This window comes from Crocodylus porosus, unplaced genomic scaffold, assembly GCF_001723895.1.
Source record: "Crocodylus porosus isolate Cpor-Errol unplaced genomic scaffold, CroPor_comp1, whole genome shotgun sequence".
NCBI lineage: Eukaryota > Metazoa > Chordata > Crocodylia > Crocodylidae > Crocodylus > Crocodylus porosus.
In genome coordinates, this window is record NW_017728886.1 from 15,244,095 (window position 1) to 15,266,530 (window position 22,436).

The 22,436-nt window shown below is 37.1% G+C and overlaps 1 protein-coding gene across 1 annotated transcript in view; it reads right to left on the reverse strand.

Annotated features, from left to right (window-relative positions):
* The window catches only part of LMBR1 (limb development membrane protein 1), a 105,410-nt gene that overhangs the window by 39,908 nt on the left and 43,066 nt on the right, over positions 1-22,436 (reverse strand). Inside the window, exons 6-8 of the mRNA XM_019530552.1 lie at positions 4,117-4,243; positions 3,527-3,595; positions 1,275-1,339 (exon numbers count right to left, since the gene is read on the reverse strand). Coding sequence (XP_019386097.1) covers positions 1,275-1,339; positions 3,527-3,595; positions 4,117-4,243 — 261 coding nt within the window. The remainder of the gene's footprint in view (positions 1-1,274; positions 1,340-3,526; positions 3,596-4,116; positions 4,244-22,436) is intronic.

Genomic DNA, 22,436 nt, shown 5'->3' on the forward strand with positions numbered 1-22,436 from the left:
CCTTTCTTAAGAAAGTCCATATATTACTAGTATGCCAAGAACATTGTGCAAAACAGTACTTAAGTGTTACAATATTTGTTATAGCTAAAGTTATTCAACTGCATCACATGTCATTTTTACATGTTTAATTTTCCCGTAAGTTTTTCTTTTGGGTTGAAAATTTTTATGCTCAGTCTCAGTCCAAAGATGATCTTGTTGTGAGGGAGTATGAATGAAAAATTAAATCTTAAGAATGCAAATATAAAGTAATTTAAAATATGCAAATATAAAATAATGTTTGCACTAAAAATTAAAAATGGCTAATGGACTATAACTTCACAGATGGCTGACTTGTTTTTACAAACTGATTCTTCCTCACTGAACATGAGGTTTAGGTACAGATGATTTCACACAATATGAAATTTCAAACTACATAATGCGAGGAAAAAACAGACACATGACTATAGTACGCTACTCAGAGAGTTTAAAACTTATTAGCTGTACAATGCTCCTTTGCTTTCCACATTGCCACTTAAAGGGTTCTGACAGTCAGTTCAATTCCCTAAAATAGTATGAAACAGAACTAAAAACTCTAATGCCTATTTACAGTTACAAATTTCAACACATACAATCAGAAATTGTGAAAATTAAGGCTATCATGCCACCACTTTCACACAGCATTCTGCATGTTAGATAGTAGTGTTAATATTAGTAACATGTAATTCACCTACATTATTGCATCAAATTATTCAGTTCAGATGGAGAAAAATAATGTTAGTCTTCTCCATAAACCTTATTTTCTCCATGAAGAAAGCTTCATGAAGCCATGAAGTCAAGAAGTTTTATTCACTCATCACTATTTCTATATTAAATATTAACACTCAGAGGAACTAGAGACAGCAAAGTTACTGTCTGGTTTTCCACAATACCAGTAACTGAAGAATAATACACATGGTTCACAAACTCAGGAGATTGTCATTTAAAAGTAAAATGTGGAAAATTGTATCATTATTCCTAATAGGAGGAATTCAGGCCTTGATCATACTTGATTCATACATATGGTCAATGAGACACATGAATGGTAACTATTTAAATGAATGAACTGTTCACAAAAGATCAAGAACATGCATTGATTTTTGCTAGACTGGGCCAAAAAATCATGACACACTCATTATGAAATAGTTTTGTAATACAGTATCTCAAACATTTCTAGAAAGAAATGCATCTAGACAGCTATTTATTACATTTTTTACTGTCAAGAGATTGTCAAGAGTCCAGAAATACATAGTACTTACTGTTGGCTTCACCAGCAACTGGCCCATCACTGTAAACATCCGTGAAAGCCCCACTGGTGTGCATACTGGGGAATAAAAAGGATAGAAGATATGGTGAAGCTATATTCAAATCTTGAACATACTATTTTATATGCATATGACTCTTGAAAGTAGATATGGCTGATCAGAACTCTGGAGTAACAGAAAAATGAACTGAGCTCCTTTTTAAAATCTAATGTCATTAAATAGTATTTTACAATAGACATTAAAAATCTCACTCTTTGCATATCATACAGTTAAAGGGCTGTGGAGTTGAACATTTCTGCACTCTCATCCTCCTCCAATTGCAACACTGCCAAAATTATTGGTTGCATTTATAACCTGGAGGGCAGCTGAAGCTTATGACAGTTTTTGTAGGAAGGGCATCCTGATAAATGGCAAAAAAGAACTTAGCCCAAATTTCATTCTTGTTTGGAATATCACTAGGATCTAAAATGAGAGGATAAAACAGGCTCCAGAGACACCTGCAGGGATGGAAAAATGACAGGCTACATGTAGTTACACGGCTGGACATCAAGATGAGCCAGCAGCCAAGCCTAGTCAAAAAACCCGAAATCCATGTTTTTCCACGAGTAAAAGGAAACATGGGTGTGTCAGTTGAACAAAAGTTTTATTGATATATTTACAATATTAAAGCAATTTGGAAACCTACCAGTGCTTCAATCATTACAATATAATAAATTCTAAATACCTATATATTTTGACATTTAATTTTGGTTTATCATGGAAAAAATCAGAGCTCCTCCTTCCCCCTTCACTCCCCAGGATGTGGGTCTAGCTGTAGCTGTCCCCGCTGCCACTGCTGCTTCGTGGAGCTGAGCAGTCCTAATACACTGATGTTCTGCCCCTGCCCAACCTGTTGTCCCTCACTCCCACCAGCCCTGCTGGTGCCCCTCACTCTTGACCCGCAGACCTCTGGCCCTGCTGCTGTCCTTCACTCCTGACCCACAGTCCTCTGCCACCCCCCCCAGCCCTGCTGCAGACCCTCACCCCCCAAACACATGTCCCCCACCCCTAGGCCCCAGCCCCCCAGTGTGTGTGGAGAAGGGGGTGGGTGTGTGGGGAAGGTAGGGTATGGGCATAGGTAACACCTTAAGTGACACATCAGGGGAGCATGGAGGGAGGGCAGAGAGCGGCATGCCCCTCCTGAGTTCTGTGTCCACAGCACAGCACAGGGCTGCAGCCTGGCTGGACCAGCACCAGGTAGGAGCTGCCTCCACAGCCAAATCAAGCAAGACCCAGCACAGGAAGAAGCACCACACTGCCACTCCAGCCAAGGTGAGGTGCCTCCTGCCTGCCTGGCAGCAGCAGGGTGACAACTCCACATCACTATGGTTGTCAAGGTGAGGTGCCATGGTAGCGCAGAGTTGTGCCCTCCCTTTCCACTGCTGCCAGGTGGGCAAAGTGCCTCACCTTAGTGGCCATGTAGGTCAGATCCCACCTGCCAGCCCACAGAAGTGGCTCCTTTCTAGTAATGATTCAGCCAGGCTGCATCCCCATGCCCCACTGTAGACACAAAGCTGTGGGGGCACATGCCCCCCCATATCCCTGCAACATGTTGCCATGGCTCCCCCCCTTCACTCTCAGTGACACCTTTTCCCCACAGGGAGCTGCAGGACCTGCTCTCCACTGCACTGACTGGGTGTAGTGCCAGTCACATGCATGTGCATATGTGCACATACATGACACTCTGCCCTACTGCCCACCTCCTGCTCCCCACCAGCCCCAAGCAGTCCGTTGGATCATGTAAGGCTCCTTAGGAGCATTTAAGGAAACATGTTGGTTCTTGAAACTTTAGACACTAGATTAACCTACTACTATAAAGAGTTAAAGTAGAAAAGTGTAAGAGTGATGTAGATGTGATTGTTCAGAAACTGCATGAGAGGCAAGGACTTATTAAGATTGTATTTTTTTTATTGGATCAACCAACTGTATACTCATCTTTTACTATATTGTGCTTGTTCTGGTCAGACCTCATGAAGAATGTCTTGATTGTGAAAACTTGTCTAACTATCTCAACTACACAGTTGGTCCAATAAAAGATATCACTCTAAGAAATCCTTTCCTCTCACACTAAAGTAGAAAAAAGCATTTGAGAAAGTGTCACAGTAACTCTAATTCATTCTTCTTTCATGTTTAGGTTATACCTACTGAACTATCACTCATGAATTAAAATATTACTTTTCTTCTAAAAGAGTCACAGAAATACTTACAAAGAAGTAATAAACAGCCCATCAGTGATATACAGGAATATAAATAAGGGAGGTAGAATTCCCAAAGATCTGTAAGGAAAATTAGCACAGCTTTAGACTCTTAAATCTTAGATGTTATGCTTTAAGTTGAAATGCTTAAACTAACAGATAGTAAAAATGGGAAGTTTATACCAGTCCCACACAAAATAAATTATGCTGTTTCATTATGCCATTCTTTCTTCTAAGATTAAACAATAATATTTTATAAATAAAACAAAGAATTAGACAGTTTATGAAATCCTTGGTGCTTTGCAGGGGGGAAAAAACCCTGTTTAAGTAGCTTTGACAGTATTTGCAACTTGCTCTAACGTTAAATACACAAGACACTGTCCACAAGACTACTGAATTTCTTCAATATACTGAGGACATTTACAAACACTAGCTGAAGGAAAAAATGAGGTACTGGTCAAACAAATGCAATCCCTTCTCATCCCTTTCCCCTCCCCCCTGTAAAAAGGAGCAGTACAGAGAATTACTATAAATGTATTTTAATTGCAAACATCCAGTTCAACGCTATAAACTGCAAAACTGCTTTTTAAAAAAGTCCATACCGTATAAAGATTCCATACTGGCAGCATCATTGTCAATGAGAGCTGAAGCTACCCAAACTATTCCAAGGATAAGCAGTGCAAGAAGAATAAGCATAACAACTGTTTCCAAAATGCGTGCTTGGATTCCCTAGAGAAAATTAAACAGATTTTCATTTTAAATAGAAAGCTTCTGACACTAAGCAAATTAAATTAAATAACTCCATTTGTATATGTATATATTAAGAGCATGTGAGAGATGCATTTCTTTCCTTTTTACATCCAAGGGAAAAAGCAAGTTCTTATGGCTTTATAATCCCAGGACCCCCTTCTCCCTAAAACCACAGAAAACTGTTTAAAATTACTTCAGCTTAACAGTTTACACCACTCTCATTTTCCATAAAAAAATCTTTATACCTTATGATTTTCCTGGGACATTTTAAAAAGATATATTACGTTTCTAATACTTTCAGCTGAGAAAGTGGATTAGCAAATTTTTATCTGTGATTCCAATCAAGGGAATGGAAAGCCAATTATGGCAAATAGCCAAATAGCCCAGCCAACATTAAATCCTGCATAGGTACAATGCACCAATTTACTTAAAACAGTCTTCAACTGTAATTGCTTCTGCATCATTCCTCACAGTCTACAGAGCCCTCAAGTGTACGCCTGGAGTATTGCTCATTCTTAGTCTGGCCACATCTTGCTGCCGCAGTAACATCCATTACATCATACTTCTTAAGTGCTCTACAACTGATGAGACACTGCTCACAGGACACACACAGATTACACATACGTAAAAAGCTTTCTAAAACATGTTTGCATATACTGTAAAGTGTGAATGCCTATACTAATGCAATGTTAAATTCAGAGAACATATGTATTACTAATTAGACTAAGAATTAGTATTACTGTGACGGCCTAACCTTCTTCTTGTCACCCTTAACATTAAACTTGAATATTCATTAACATTTTTGTATTTCATTCTCTCATTTGCTAAATTGCTCTCCTTCAAGGACTTTCAGTACAAGTCCCTTCTTCCCCAACCCCAGCATGGTCAGAATTTGTCAGAGGGATTTTGACTTACATTGCCTTTACAGGCATACACCTGCACTGAAAGCCTATTTGAAACCCTCAAGTTGCAAAGTGGGAAATTTCTTCCCCCTTTATTTCGTCTCTTCTGTCCTTAGAACATCCCCCTCACCCTTACTGCCCTCTTGTCTAAGCAATCATTAGATGATAGTCTGCCAGAAAATCAAGTTCCCACAGGATCTTGGTATCTATCCAAGAATGAAGGGGGAGAGGTCTTAGAAGTCTTAAACATCTGTACTTGGCTGATGCAGCACAGACTGCAGTCTCTAAACAGCTCCTCGCCTGCTGGTCTGGACTTGCTGAAGTAAGGGAAGAGGACAAAGAATCAAAAGACCTTTTCAACCCTCTGGTTAGAGATCAGGCGAGAAGACTAAGCCAAGGTACCAAATCTCTCCCACCACTTTGCCCAAGTTTCTAATTAAAGCTATTAAGGACACAATGCAGAATTCTCCTCAGTCAGTATTTCATTCATGTGGGATAGGCCTTAAACATTGATAAAAATCTTAACATTTCCTACTAATAACGATCAGAACCTAATTTTTGTTCTCCCATAACTCTGATTATTATAGCGGGATAACATGCATTTTACCAAGTAGTCTAGGAACGCAAAGCAGTGTTTCTTGAAGACAGAGAGGACCTTCTGAGCCCCTCTTAAAACCTCATGGATAGAAGGAATGGACAGACCCAAGATTTCTTTCTTCACAAGACATAGGCAACAGTTTTCCTCTCTACTATTCATTCTCTGAAGAAGCAGGCATGGTCTTCCTCAACTACCAAGTGTCCTGAGAATGGATTCTTCTTGGAACTCATGAAATAGGTCTAATTTTGAGAGGCATGAAGAAGACTAACTAGTATGGCACCTCATAGACTGTTTGTCCTTCAAATTCAAAGATAATCACAACATCACTGATTGGTTTGGTTTTTGTGAACACATGAACAACAGATCAGGCCAATTTGTGCCTTGAACTGTCTATGGCGCACAGAGCAAGAGATGCCACTTTGAGCACCTTGCAGACTAACTTGTGAAGAGAAGCATGAGCTTTCATAGGCTACAGCCTACCTTATCAGATGCTATCATGTGGAGGTTGCTACAGAACAGCATACAGCAGTCGTTTTTTCTTTCCAAAAAGGATTTCTTAACATTTACTGAAGTTTAGTTGATGGACTTTGAAAAGTCTAAGTAAAATTAGGTCATGGATAAAACTGGAACTAGACAAAGTGACTGTGGATACTGCTGCAAGGCAGCCATAAAATTTGGTCAGATTTTAAATTGACCCTATTGACCCATTTTTCATTTGTGAAGGATATTAGGTAAATATCTTATGCAGGATCCCTTGTTTTCTTTGTTAAAAATTCCAACATTCTCTGATACTTCCACAATCAAAATGAAACGCCAGTATGTGTGTGCATGTCTGCATGTGTGGCTTGTACCAGGTTAGAATCCCTTAGCAATAGTATTAGGGCACAAGAATCTTCTTTTATTTGCATCTGACCAGGAGGCTGTAGTCTTTTTTCCGGATCTCATACAAGTTATTGACTCCATCTTCAAAAACTAATTCCTCACCTTCTCACATCCCATTGATACCTGCTTCAGAATTAAAAACTGAGCTGCCTGCCTGATGAGACTCACATACCAACAACTCTCTTACTTGTATTTCAAGGTATTCTGGGTAATTCTTAAACATCATAACAATTGATCAATATTGCCAGAATATTTTGTTGAGCTCATGGATCATACCCATCTTTTGACGCATGTCATCAAAACGGTTCGATTATAGAGTAATGTTAACTTTATTATGACCATCTTCAAAAATAGCATTCATACAGACAGGAAATTTACAAATATATCAGAAGTTATTTTGAATAAGTAGGGAATTACTTGTGGTTCAAAACTGATGATGCTGGTGAAAAATACATTGAAGAACTTAAACGAAGTACTGGATACATATTCATTACAGAAAGACTATTTTGATTAAGAACAAAGCTTTGTGGTAGAAACTGCAGTTAGATTAGAAGTAATACTGGCTCTTAGATAGTTATAAGATGCTTCAAATCACCTATTAAGCATTATTGTATGATCACCTGTCCTTGTCCATGGTCATTAAGCATTTCTCATGGACTTTTCAAGCCACAGCACTGCAAATATCTTATGCAAGGATCCTGTTTTTCTACATTAAAAATTTCAAAATTATCTGATTAAAAGACCCCAAATTCACATATTTCTACAATTAAAATGATGCTCTGTGTGTGCATATATGCGCATGTATATATCAAGTATCAGTTGAACATAATGCTTTACTGATATAGTTACAATTTTAAAGCAATTTAGAAGATTATCAGTGCCTCAAGCATTATAATAAAATAAATTCTAAATACCTATATAGTTTGGCTTTTGATTTTGTTGTGGGGTTTGTTGTGTTTTTTGTTTTTGTTTATCATGCAACATCCCCCTGCCCCTGTCACTCACCTGAATGAATGTAGATCCAGCTGCAGCTGTCCCCCCTGCTGCTTTGTTGTGCTGAGCAGGCACTGGTCTGCTGGTGCCCCTCACTCCCATAGTTCCCCCAGCCCACCTCATTCCCAACCCGCACCCCCTGCCCACCCTCCACTCACTCCCTCCCGGCAGCGCTCCCCCCTGCACCAGGACACAGGTCCAGCTGCAGCTGCCTTTGACCCCAGTACTCTTTCCTGCCATGGCAGGGGGTCGGACTTGATGATCTGCTCAGGTCCCTTCCGACCCTACTAACTATGAAACTGTGCATCATACTACCACAAAATAAACAGTATACATGAACAGTTTTTATCTGATAAAATCAAATTCATATTTGATAAAATCTAAACCATGCAGACATGTCAGACTGAAATAAAATAGTTTCTGCTTTCCATGGCAACTTCTCTCTCTACAGAAATACTATTTCTGTTTCCAAGTTTTGTACCACATATTACCCTGGAACCCTCTAATATTTTTCCAGATCTCCAACGTGCTTAGCTAATCATATATGTGTATATGTATATGTATGTTACCCCAGTAATGATCCAGCAAGACAACATTACTACTTGTCTTCTCAGAGTATGTCCACTGTAGATTTTTAATCATCCACTATTATAGCTTGTAAAACAGTTAACAGGTTAGGTATTCCTGTTTGTACCCTATTCATTTTTACTTCTTAAAATTGTTTGTAATTTTATTTCTTAAAATGTTTAAAATTGTCAACAACTCTTCCTTTCATCCACTTCCATATTTTATCATCCTAAATAAGCATCCTTCACTGCAATAATAGTTGCCATTTTGCATGTTTTAATGCTGCTTATTATAATTAATGATCTCAGCTAAGTTTCATCCTAAAACTAACTATAAGACCATCTTTAATTTTAATGTTCATTCCACTGACACACACGACTTACAGAGAGAGTGATCTTAAAATACGGGCTAAACATGCACAGTTCATAAGCAAAGTTAATGAATATTAACTCACATCAGGAATCCAAAAGTGAGAATGTAATTGCAAATGAAACCATGGGGAAAGGAACAATGATCTAATTTTAACTTACCTGCACTATGTCAAAGGACTTTATCCAAATTATAGAAATCAATTATAATAATAGAATAGACACCAGACAAGATACTGCCTGAATTGCAAATTATAGGAGTCCGAATTACTTCTGGTTTGGGGATCTAATGAAGTCAATGCAAAACCCAAATACTTCTGCAGCATTTAAACACTCATTTACAATTAGTACTCTGTTTTAATGCAAGTATTACATTTAAAATAAAGAGTTAAAACTCATCTGTAAATCCACTGAAGGTTTTTTAGTTTGTAATTACAACTGTGATTCTCACTTCATCAAACATTTTTTGACCTCAGAGTAATCAAAAACTGTACATATTTCATTTTCCACAAACCGTATTAACAGTTTTTGGATAGAAGTGGTGAAGAAAATATTCAGGCTTTAAAGTTTAGACTATTCCAAAAATCTGATTGAAACACCCCAAATCCATGTGATTAATATGAAACATCACTGTGTGTGCATGCGTGTGTGCACGTATATACAAGTATCAGTTAAACAAAGTTTTACTGATATTTACTATTTTAAAGCAATCTGGAAGCCCACCACTGCCTCAATCATTAGAATAAAATAAATTCTACACATTATTTCACACATTATTTCAAGGACTAATCTCTTCTGTTCATCACTACTTAACATCTGTGAAAGCAATACTGATTACATGGAAGAGTAGTAATAGGAAACTAATTAAGTATGTTAAATAAAAACTGTCATTCATTTTTAAAGCAGTCCTTTTGAAGGGAAAAATCAGAATGGACTACAGCACACCAAAATAAGTTACTGTTGAACTAGCTGTAAAACAAAATTTAGCTTCATTTTTTGCTAAAACAACCTGGGAAAACCCCCCGATATATTTATTATTCCCAAATCAAGCCCACCTCACATGGTGAACTGTTGACAAATTCAGAGATACTATAAAAATGACTATAAAAATGATATCCCCAGGATGTTATTTACACACGAGAACAACTACTCCTTTCTGCTCTGCATTTAGCCTATGCCCTGTAGCAGATGAGAAAAATAAAATCCAATGATGCGCAGCAAGACGAGAAAAAATTAAATATGCATTGAGACAATTTATAGATAGAAACACACATCAAGTATAATCTTAACATGCAAAATACTAAGTAAAAAATTCAACTTGGATAATCATGGCCAGTACTTCCCTAAAACTGAGGGAGACAGATCACAACAGCCAGACACTGAGAACAAGTATGGATGACCCAAGTTTTGTTTTTATTTAGACGTGTCAATTATTGAATCCAATCCATGGAAGAGGGAGCTGGGAAAGTAATGCATTTATTCTACTTTTAGTAAAGATCAGCTACATCACCCTGCAGTATTTCTATCAGCAAGCCACAAAGTAGCATAGTGTCATTTATAATGGAAAATTGCTTGCTTTCTGTTCTAGCTTACAATTAGGCACTGGGATGCTAGCCAGAAGTGTAAGGGTGGGTGGAGAGGTGGAAAAAGGAACTGAGGCAACCAATTTTTTTAAAATATTTTTCAAGGTTACAGATAGGATGTGCACTGTATACTGTACTATGCATGCAATCAACTAAGAAGAGTAGAAATAAATAAAAAGACAATACAAAATTAATGTGCAGGCATATAAATGAAATGGGGAAATTAAACATAGTGCATAGGCTGTACATTTCATACTTTGTTGCTGGATGACAGAATTTTTGGATGTGACACTGACTTGAAATTTGCAAGCTTACAGTTGTCTTGGGGAAAAATTATACTATTCCTTAAAAAAAAAAAACCAGGAATGTACTAGAATGATATCAAGGACTGGAAAAATCTGCTTGCCAGTTAGAAAGTGCACATTCAACATGAGTAAGCAGGACAATTAAGTAGTCCCTGATGGAAAGGGATGAGGGAGCACAAACCGGAGCAGCTACTTCAGAGACCTATTACAAGAGGCTGAGTGTCAGACACCACAGGTAAAGAAAAGGTTTTTTTTGCTGTGGAGTCTCCAGAGCTGCCTCTCTGGTTTTCCTGGTACTGCTCCAGGGAACAGGGAGAGAAAAGATAAGGCTCCTGCCACATTAGAAAGGTGGAGAACAATATATAAAAAAAAGAAACAAGTGTAAGTGAAGTCGGGACAGTAACAAGCAGGACAATATTGTAGGGTAAGAAATGGATCAGCAGAGTAAAATCAGGAAGGGAACCCGATTTTGAGTTTTAAAAGTCTGGGTCTGCCAATCAATTTTTATGCACATAAACTTCAGAGGAAATGTTTTTCTAGTCCATGGGACCTTTCCAGGGTTCAGTCTGCTTGCAGAACTCTGCAGGAGCAAATTAGCTAGTCTAGGGCCATCCTGTGGAAACGATGCAGCAGACTTGAAAGGACTAAATATTTTTCACAACAGATAATAGTTTTAGGTGTTCTTAGGTTGACATGTCCATTTTTAATTTCTAAACAGTACTATGACTGACTGTATGGGCCAGAGTCTATTCCATCTTTCAGACATGTAAGTGGCATTTAGATGGGTGTGTGTCTATATAATCCATTCTATCTGGAGTCCCTAAAACTGCTAATATACTTATTTTTGTCCATCTCAGCCTTTGGATTAAAGTTACAAAAAGCTGCAAAGAGCAGGAATATCCTGACGCATTTACACTAATGGTTTTTCAGGGACTCAAGTAGTATGGCACAAGATCACACCTGTCAACAAAACTGGCTGCAAAGGAGCAACTTTAATGGTAATTAAGGATACAAAAAACTAGAATAATGACAACAGAAGAGAACATTTACAGATTAAATACTACCCTCCATCCATCCATAGCAAAGCTTCATCTGGATGTCAGTGGGAATGCTCCAAAATATGGGAGGGAACATGACAGGAAGAAGAAAGTCTACTGAAGGTTTATTTTCCTCTCACGCAAAAACCTAGCACTGTCTAAAACATATAATACAAGATAAATTCTCTCTCTACTTCAGAGCTCAAGAATGGAGCAGGACACAAGTTGGGGGAGTGAAAGCATTCATCTTGAAATCTCCATTAATAACAAATATTCAACGATGCATGTGAACTATGCTGTGCCAGCTTTAACTGTCTGTTTCAAACAAGAAGACCGTGTTAGAGGATTCCTGCTCCCATGATAAGCAGGGAATCCGAATCAAACAGCCAAGGCAGTTTATGAGTTTCAGAAGTATATTCCACAATATCTGCAGAACCAGACAGAGACAGCTGAAAGAATGTATGCGTGGCTCTCTTCACAGTCATAGAAAAAGTTTAAATCTTTCTCTCTCCTTAAAAAAAAAAGAAAGAGATATTTATGAAGGATGCAGAATGACTGCATTAGGCAGAACAGTTTGATAATATGCAAAGAGTGTCACTTACGGAGGATGGATGGAACTGAAGCCAAAGGACATTGCAGAAGCAATGGAAACTCCTAAAATTATACAATGCTTCTGACCTGTGAGGAAAGTTAAACTCAAATTGTTTAACCAAGAAGACTGGAGAAGTTACTCAGTCTACATCATATATTTTTATTTCAAAAGTTGTAAGCTAGTTATTCAATCTGTATTTGTACTGTTTTCTGTATAGCTGTTTACAAAATGTACTCAGTTCTTTAAATCTACGCTTTAACAAAATATGCTCTTCAATTCTTTCCTATTTAAATGAAAGATGCCATTCCCAACCATTGGGAACTTACCAGCAGCCTAGTAAGAGTAAGCACTCTGTGTATACTGGGTGGGCAGAGAGGAAGGGAGGATTTTTTTTTTTTATATATACATACATTTCAGATATCCAAGGCATGCCTATAAAAGTGAGAATTACTTATATTACATTCCCAAGGCCAGCAACGTACATTTTGTGTCTCTCTGTACACATTTACCATGTAAGCTATTAGAATTTTTAAATATTAACTTGGGATAACTTTCAAAAATTACATGTTCAACCACCAGCCTTTTTTTACCACTGCATCACTGGACCTAAATTTTTAGGGTGCTATTTCCATAAATGCCAATTTTAAACACTCATAGCAACATTTTTACAAAACTCTGACTTCAAAGAAGCATTTCCAAACTTCACTGCACCTGTTCAATAATACTTGACAAGAAGGATCCTGAAATCTCTCCTGAATACCCATTTACCCAAAATGTGTAAATAAGCAGGAATAAATGTGTTTTTCAGCTGAAAACCCTTAAGTACAAAAGGCAGCCAACTTTATAGTCTTGTTGGAACGGTAGATATTAGAGAAGCAAGCCACAAAACATAATTACTAAGAATTAACCTCTCTCTCCTCCCCCCAATAAATTCGTGTTAAATAGGATTACTATTATGCCAACTGTCACATTAAGACACGCCTCATTTAACTATATTTACAGTTAGTAACTAGAAGGTAGTTTTTCTCTCAGTGCAAGGAGAGTAGGTTTGGTGCTATTTTTTTATTGATTTCTCACTCACAGGATATTAGAGAGTAGATTTAGCACTTACCAAGAAATGTCAAAATAAGCAGGAGCAAAGGGCTTTTTTCAAGTCATTGGAAGTAGAAAATGACAGACCATTTTAAATAGATTAACTCTATTTACTTGAAACACATTAAAAACTTTGCCTTCTCTGAAAGTACAAAACAGTCAGTCAATCTCAAATATCAAGCAAGCACTGAGGTGTTTCAAAGGATGTAATGCCACTTATCTTGTAGGTATAAAAATGAAAAACAGCAATACACTGTCTCTTATCATCATTAAGCTAGAGTCTCTACATGCCAAATTCATGATTGGGGTTTTATTCCCCAAGATTTAAAATATTTTTGAAAATGATAAATGACTGTAAATTACCGAAAAGCATAGATGGATTTTTTTTTTTTTTTAAAAGATCAGGACCATTAGTCATCAATAGGCCACTGTAAAGACAAGAAACCTACCGACTGCTCATCTTTCCATTAAGTGACAGAGGCAAAAGCCTAGAAGGCCCCAAGGGGGAGTCTCTAATCAACACCACTCCGGCATACACTGAACTAAAAGATACACCAGATGTCAGGATAATACATCGGTGCATCCTTCAAACGGCGACATAACATTTTGCTAGAGCGCAATGAGGTTATCATTCGGGGGAAGTAGAAAAAAAGAATTCAGATGATTTGAATTCAATCAGCCAGCGAACAAAAAAAAACCCTAATCCCATTATGCTCATTTTGGACAAAAATCTAAACTAAAAACATTTGTTTAACAATTTAAGAATTGATTTATATTCATAAAGATTTCAAAGTACAAAATGGTTGTATCAAGTTTTAATCCTAATTAAATATTTTCTACTCCGCAAAAATAAAGGAGAAACAAATCAATCCATGAATTCTCTTCTACAGGCAATCTGTACTGAAAAAATATTCAAAGAGAAACTGGAGAGGGGAATTAGGGAAGTCAGAAGGGATAGATAAACATTTATTTATTTATTTATTTATTGCAAACTACAAAATGCCCGTCCATTATTGAAGGCAGGTAGAGGACAATCTATTTCTTTGTTGGAACACTAATATGAATGTCAGACTATTATGACTACTTGATAGATTATTTTTTAAATTTACCATGTTATACAAGTCAAGTATCTTCAGACAGGAAATTAAATAGTTCTTGTATGATTTATCCAGTCTATTCCCTAGACAAAAAACTCAAATCTCCAAAAATACCCAATTATGTCACTTCTGTTCACTTTAAATTCTTAGCCTGGTCAATGGGAATACAGAAAAAATTAAACATGCTAACTATCAATGAAGTAAAAATTACAATGCGTTACACACAGGAACAAAAGTCCTAACAATAAACCAATATGTTTCTATGGTGCGGAATATTTAAACATGATTCTGCTTGGACATCTTGACCTCTCGCAAGGAAGGTAAACATTACTTTATACACTATGCCCTGACCCACCAGGAAAGCCTGGGAAACATTTCTACATTCATGGCACATTTAAAATAAATATCAAGGCCATTGTTTTCATTTAACAAAAAGGGTCTCTTAGTAACTTTAAGATAAGATTTGTTCAGCAAGACATTTAGGCTGCAACAAACATGTATGCTGACATCTGGAGAAGACGGATAGACGCACTAAAAAGGAGACAAAATAACTAATATCCACTTTTTATTTTAAAGCCATTAACACAGACTTGCATTTTTAGCACCTGGTATAAGTTATTTTTCTTGGTTGATTACCATGCAGAGGAGAAACACTTGACAAATATTTTGTGACTACAGAAGAAAAGCATTTTGAAGAATCTCAATCCTGACCTATATTTAGATGCAATGCAGGAACACTTGTTTAACAGCATTGGAGAAATCCTGCACTCCGCCAGGTAGAAAAGGAACATTATTAAACTTTAGCATACCGATATATTACTTAAGGGGTCATTTACCTTACAAGAGGAAAGTCTTAAGTACTTTGAGCAGTTGTGTCAAAAAGCAACATAGCGATTTCTAGCTTTAGAGAGCATCCTTTTACAGTCTGATAAGAATATGAAAGACAGTAGTGCACGATTATTATGAAGCAAACTCAAATATGTCATCAAGAAACATAACCATGAGTAACAAATGTCAGACACTGAGGGAATTCAATCTAAGTCTCCATGCCAATAGAGGAACCAGAGAGGAGATTCAAGATGAACATCCAATGCACAGTTTGCCCATGCCCAAGGAGTCTGTTCCCTACCACAGAAACTAAGATGTCTATAGGCTAGAAAAATGAGTTCAAACCTCAGCAATTTAAATATGTTTAACACAATATTTTCCACTTTAATACCAATCCTAAAATTAATACATGCAAACGATTCAATAAATACTGTTACTGCCATCTTAATACCGTAAATAAGAGAACACATAGCCTGGTCATTCGGGCTTCGTGTTCAAATCTTCATTTTCAACAAATCTCAGCCACATGACATGGTTAAGCTCCAATTCTGTAGGTACACTTGGCAGAATTCGATTCTTATTTTTTATATAATTAATTTCAACAAGTAATATTAATGTTTATTTTTGTGCTTGTATTTTGATTTTTATACATTTTAAATTTTTAGAATTGTGCAAAATTAAGGATGTGGAGGGCAGACAATTTATTAATGACAAACATAACAAGTGCAGGACTGCCACCACCTGAGCAGCAGAGCTGCCATCAGCTCCAGCTCTGCTCGCCCATAGTTTCCTTTGCTTTGTCACTTCCTCTTCCTTTACTCACAAGTCCCCGGGCATTTCTGGGAGCTGCAGTTCAAACTACAGCCAGCACAGTTTGCCATCAGCCATCATTCTTCTCATGTCCCCTTTCTATAACTTTTGATTATTAACAATGGAAATACGCTTTCATTGGTCTGCAGGTGTGAGATGGTGTTGACATTTATCAACATTTACTGATAAAGATCTAATCCTAACAAGCCTACCTGTAGGCTAGGCCTGTCCACTTTCAAAATTAATCAGAAACAAAAACGGTTCAAGCAGAAAGGTAAATTCTTAGCATTAATTTTAAATGAAAAATATCTGCCTGGTGTAATTTAATGCAACCACATCTGAATTCTAAGCAAGTCAGTGACACATTACACACAAAGACTCATATTATAGTTTACACTTAATTTTTCATTTGTAGTTTTCATGTATGACAGAGATAGATCACTCTGGATATACCCTGTTCATGTATCTGCCGTGAAGGCAGTCGTTCCCAACCTTTTTTACACTGCAGACCAGCACAGGAGCGGCATGGGATGCACGGAGCCAGCTGCCTTCCTAGGGCTGCCCCACCACCCAGCTTTAACCCTGCACGTGACTGCCAGCGGCAGAAGCCACTTGCCCAGGTGGACAGACAGGGGTCTGAGCAGGAGGCTCATGCCACAACCCAGCAGCCAACCCTTCATGGCCTGGTACTGGGCTGTGGCCTGGTGGTTGAGAACCTCTACTCTAAAGTATCTAATACTGCCACTGTCAGAGACAGAATGCCAGGCTAGATGGATCACCGGTCTAACCCAGGAAGGCACTTAAGTTCTTATGACAATTGTACTTGACTGGTCAACAGGACTGGGACAGAAACAGGCAATCCACCAACAAATGTCAGTCTCCGGCAGGAAGAAGCAACCTAAGTGACCTCTCTTGAAAATATCTGGACTTAAAATATTGATCATAAACTCTGGGTGTCCAAGAGAAGAAAACAAGACCATTATTAATTAAATTGCACTAGAACAATGTAATAAAAGCTCAGTGTAGTCACTACAAAACAAGAAGTACTAAAAGGACAAGACAATATGATCCATGCAAAGCAACGTGACACGGTGGCCACCACTATGTTTATGCAAAGCACTGCTTTTCCACTTTGCTAGATGAAAAAAATAAGCACGTAAAACAAGTTGATTCAAACCAACCCCAAACCTTGTTTATTCTTCCTAAAATTAAAACCCAAGCAATTAATTTACCTTGACATAAAATGCATTGTTTTAGGGCACTTGTAAGAAGAGCAAAGGAAATGAATGACTTACACAGCTGAAAAATATAGTGGAGGATTCCTTTTTAGTCAAGCATCCAGAGCTTCAGCTACTCACCCAAGATGTTAGTGAGAGATTTGTTTCCATCTTGTGTTCGAGAGGATTTAAATCTACACCTCCCACATCCTAGAAGAGTGCTCTAATCACCCAAAGTCTTTCCTGTAAGCATTATTCCACTTTAAATAAGTAATTGTTCATGGACTGTAACCCAGGTTTTTCCCTTCTAACCAAGTTACTGGTTATACAGTAAGCTCATACCAAAACCAGCATCTGGTATAGAGGATGGGTACAGACACAATATACCTCCTCCACACTGTTAGGGTTCTAAAGTATGGCGGCTACCACCTGGATAACAGACATATGGGATGCAGTTATCTGCTTGTATCTTAAGGTCAAGCTAGACCAGCAAAAGCAAGCATGATAGGTCCTAGGAAAAAGGTCCAAATGCCAAACTTTGCAGACTATGGATCTAAGTGAAAGACAATCTGATATATTCAGAGCTGGAATATTTTTTAATTACATTTCTGACTGCTGCATTTTTTGTTTTATTATGAAGTCACGTACACACAATTACAAGGAAGTTTTTTCTAGTGACATGCAAAGTCTGACATATCTGGATGAAAGTCACTACAAATCAACACTGACAATGAAAGTTAAGGGTCATGAGAACAATTAATATTCATTCTACAAGATAATACATGGACACAGTAGTATATACTCTTCGTAGGACTAAGATGTACAACTGTTTATGAGCCAAGAACACAAGTAAGGTGACACTCAGTGTCCTGGCTCAAAGTATTTACAATTTAATTATTACAAAACCGGGTCATTTCTACTGATAATCATAAAAGATTCTGGCATCTGGCTGCAATATTTTGCTGTGTACAAAGCTGGGTACTAAGGAGTGCGCACACACATACAACAGAATACAATTCTTATAGGATTCCATCATTTCTAGGACCAAGTAATTTACTACAAATCTACAGAGGAAAATTAAGTACACTAAAGATGCACTTAAGAATACTCAATAACAAATTTTAGTATTTATGCTTAAGGTTAATGTACTCTTAGCATGAGATTAGCATACGGAAGTGTACAAATAAAGACAAATAAGATCATACATGCTCATGCCCCCCCCGAAATTGGCTGGTGTGCTCAGCAACTCGCTGCTGAGGGACCCCCCAGTCGTGAGCCACTGGTAGCCCCCCCAGACTCGGGAGGCACCAGTTGCACATGGATCGTAGTATGAATGCAGTGTTAAGTTTACATTATGCATCAACACAGTAGGTAGTCTGGATATGCTTGTGAGGCTCCAAAGTACAAGCGAGAAATTCACCAAAACTTGAAAAGCAGGTCAAAGTACTTCAAAACATAGTACAAGGACACTGTACACAGAAACAGCTTGAGAAAGACAGAACGGATGGATAACATTATGCAAGCTCACAAATGAGCATAGTTTCTGATGGTGCAGTACGAAGCGGATAAAGATGCAGCAATAGCTCCTAAAATATTCCATCTTTTTAGCTGGGCACTCCTAGTGATACGCAAAAGCAGGCAAATAGTCCAGGAGCTTAGAAGAAGAGTGAAACTTTTACAGCCACATAATAACTTAATATTAAGGTATAATGTATGCTCTTTATTTAGGTTTTCTCCTCATACAATATTTTTGCCTCATGATTCCCTTCTTACAACAGTCATATTTCCCATTCTGTATTTCTAATAAACTTAATTTTACATCTCAAAAATTTACAAATGAGATGGAAGAACTTAGAAGTAGCCTGACATGCCTGTTTTCTAAGCATGTGGCAAAAATTTCTCTCTCCTCCCTTCCCCCACCCCCATAAAACCTAACTTACTAACCATAGCCCCAATCCTGGAAGTTGGGTTGGGGCAAAGGGTGGGGGGAAAGGAGCACGTGCAAAAGCTTTGCTATGGAGCATTAAAAAAAAAAGTGAGTTCTACGAGATACAGCAAGCACTGTGCTGAATACCTTTTAGAACAGGGACTGAACTGTATATTTTAACACTCTGCCAATTCACAAAGATTAATGAAAGCACTTTCCCTTTGATGAAAGAAACTAAATAATACTAAGGTACTCTCACAAAATAAGGTGCTAGTCACTTCACACACTGATCCATAAGAAGTATCACCTGCTGTCCACTTGTTCATTTCCCAAGCTTATCCACACAAAGAATTACTAGTTCACAAAACTCAATGTCCTTATGTTCAAACCTGTCCTTACAACCTGCTTCTGCAAGGATACCACCAAATGAATAAACCAAGATATACTGCATGATCCTACGATCATTCAAAAAAATTGTTCATTCATGCAAAGCAAGGCTGTCTCAGAAAACTGTCATTCATCTTCATACTATTATTGAATTGACTCATGTGAAACTAGGTCTGCACATTAGAAAGCACAGCATTCAAAAGCTTGTCTAAGTCTATCCCCTGCTAGGCAGTTGGTCCAATAAAAGATATCACCCACAAAATTCCTTGCCTCTTGTTTGAGCATGAAAAAACTTGGGCATATAACAAAGTTTAGATCCAGCACAGCCTTTGATTTTATAGTCTCCTATACAGAGACCTCAAGCAATTGATACAGACTGCAAGGTACCTCCCAGGCACTATAATTCAGGCACAACACTGCTTACTACATCCATCTTTGAGTTCCAACTAGCAATTCTCAGGTTCAATTAATATCTCAGCATCTGACAGGGATTAAAGAAGACTGCTTGTATCAACTGAATCCAATCAAAAAGGGCAGTATATAGTATCATTTAATAATAGTTCCATATTAAGCTTCAAATAGTCAATAGTTGAACAAAATATACTAGAAATTCATTAATATTGATATGACATGGAAGTTGAAATAAAATCATAAACTAAACGTACCTAAAACAACTATTAATATGTAGGGTGTTTAAAGCATGCTTATGACATACCAACAGATATGCTAAGGCTTCCCATCTTCCACTTCCTACCATCTAACAAATTATTATAAAATTTCAATATAGGGCTTATCTGACTAAATTTATAAATTACATTCTACTTCCAGATTTACGTGTACTATCAGTGACTTCAATGGAAACTGTATGTTCACTGACATCCAGGACATGACACCATTCTTTACGCAAGGTTTACAGTGAAAAAAACCCAAATATTTTATTAAGTATACCATGTTACGGGTTTATATAACAACTGCTCGCTTTAGACATGTTATTATTTTAATAGAAAAAACAGTTAAGCTACTAGAATTTACTTACCAAATTAGAACCCCAGAACAATCAGGGTCCCCACCCTAACGAAAAAAAACGTCTAGTATTTTTTTATTTATTTTTTTTTAAGTGGTGTGACTTTAAATGCTTTATGTTTTAAAGAAAAAAAAGGACCTCATATCTGAATTTAGATGTTAACTCATGTCAAAAATACTAAAAACCAAACAGTTGCCTTTGATGTGACTGATTAAACAACTTTTGTCTCTAGTGCTACTAATGGAATGAGTAAATGGCTTGTAATATAATGTACAATAATGCAGTTACATACTAGTAAACATTTCACTAAGTTCAGAGCACTAAAGTTTTAGTTCATGCTGAATGATTTTACAGCCAAATAAATATGAGCTTAAATGCCAAATAAACATACAATCTTAACAGTACACCTCTAAACTATTTGGTGAGCCATTACTCACAGTGGCCTGTGGGTATCACAGTCAGAGATGCAAGCAACCATAAAATGTAAAGCCAAATCCTACTTTCAAATAAAGTTCAAGTCCCTTCAAACTTTGACTATCTTTTTTGGAAAAAAAAAAATATTTATACAAGGACTGTCTCATATTATAAGTTAATTTGTTTTCAGTGTTGCTCTTTCTATTTTTAGGCATAACAAAACTGTAGAAGCCAAAACTTTCCCTACAGTTTTTTTTTTTTTTTTTTTGCTGCCCAAGTTATGGAAACAATTTAACAGGGAAAAATACTTCCAATGAAATCCATCAATTTCAATTATTCAGGCACCCACAAAAGTACAATAGCACTTGTGAGACGAGATGGTTTTACTGTATGTCCATTCTCTCCATAATTAATCCAGTAAAAGCAAAATCTGAAGCACTGCTAGTGTATTAATTTTGACTAACAACAACTTCTACTTTCACCAAAAAAGTTGAACTGTAAGGCTGAAACTTATACTGAGGTTTAGGTAGGCTGGAATGTAAAATGTATAGGTAGCACCACAAATACTCTAAAAACTAGTAGAACTGAAAATGTTTAATACAGTGTGAATTTAAGTAATGTTAGTACATGTATTACCATGGCTTGAAAAGGCTCATTGTTACTATTGATAAATGGGCACTGTTACACTGAGTACAAGAATTAATGCTATGTGCATATTGTACCTACTAAACCAGTTACAGTTCCTACTTTCCAAGGAAAAAAACATTTTTAAAAAGGGTTTATTAGAACTACTTTAATTTATAAAGCTATTAACTTACAAATTCAGATAATCTAAAAACGCAAAACATGGGACCCTGTTTTTAATTAGATTTTCAAGCATTTTAAAAAGTGTATACTCTTAAAAAACTTTCTACCATTTAACAACAATGACAAGAGAACTAGCATTTGGTATTTTAAAAGTTTATATTTGGACTGTAATCTGTGGATGAATTTTTACCCATGATAAAAATGAGCAAGAAGCACAGCTAGTACAAATTAGAATACAGTGCTACAAAAATGCTAGCAGACCCTTTATATATAGCATTATTGTTGTAATAAAGCATTTTGGACAATAGTTCCTCCCACTTTTCTGAAGTGCAAAAATAAATTGCTGTATTTTAGATGGTGTTCCGATTAAAACAAGCCTCAATGAGTGTTTGGTGTGTGTGTTATGGGAGGGAGCAAGGGGGGAGCAGTACATGTGCAAACGGAGGAAGGAAGACTAGCTGACACACAACAATAGCTGGTGAAATATTACTCTATTTTCTGTAATAAACACCAAGATCAAAACATTATGCAAGTTAAATTTCCTTGAAAGGTTCCCAGCAGGAGTTTTCCTTTTTGTTTGTGCAGTACGCGATTTCCTCTCACCCACAAAAAAAACCCTACCAAGAATGTGCATGTGCCACTAACACTAAGCAGCACTTCCTTAATCACTCATTTCCAACAATTTATGGATGATCAGCAGCAAAAACGAGCAAAAATAATGAAAGAATGCAATGAAAGCTCA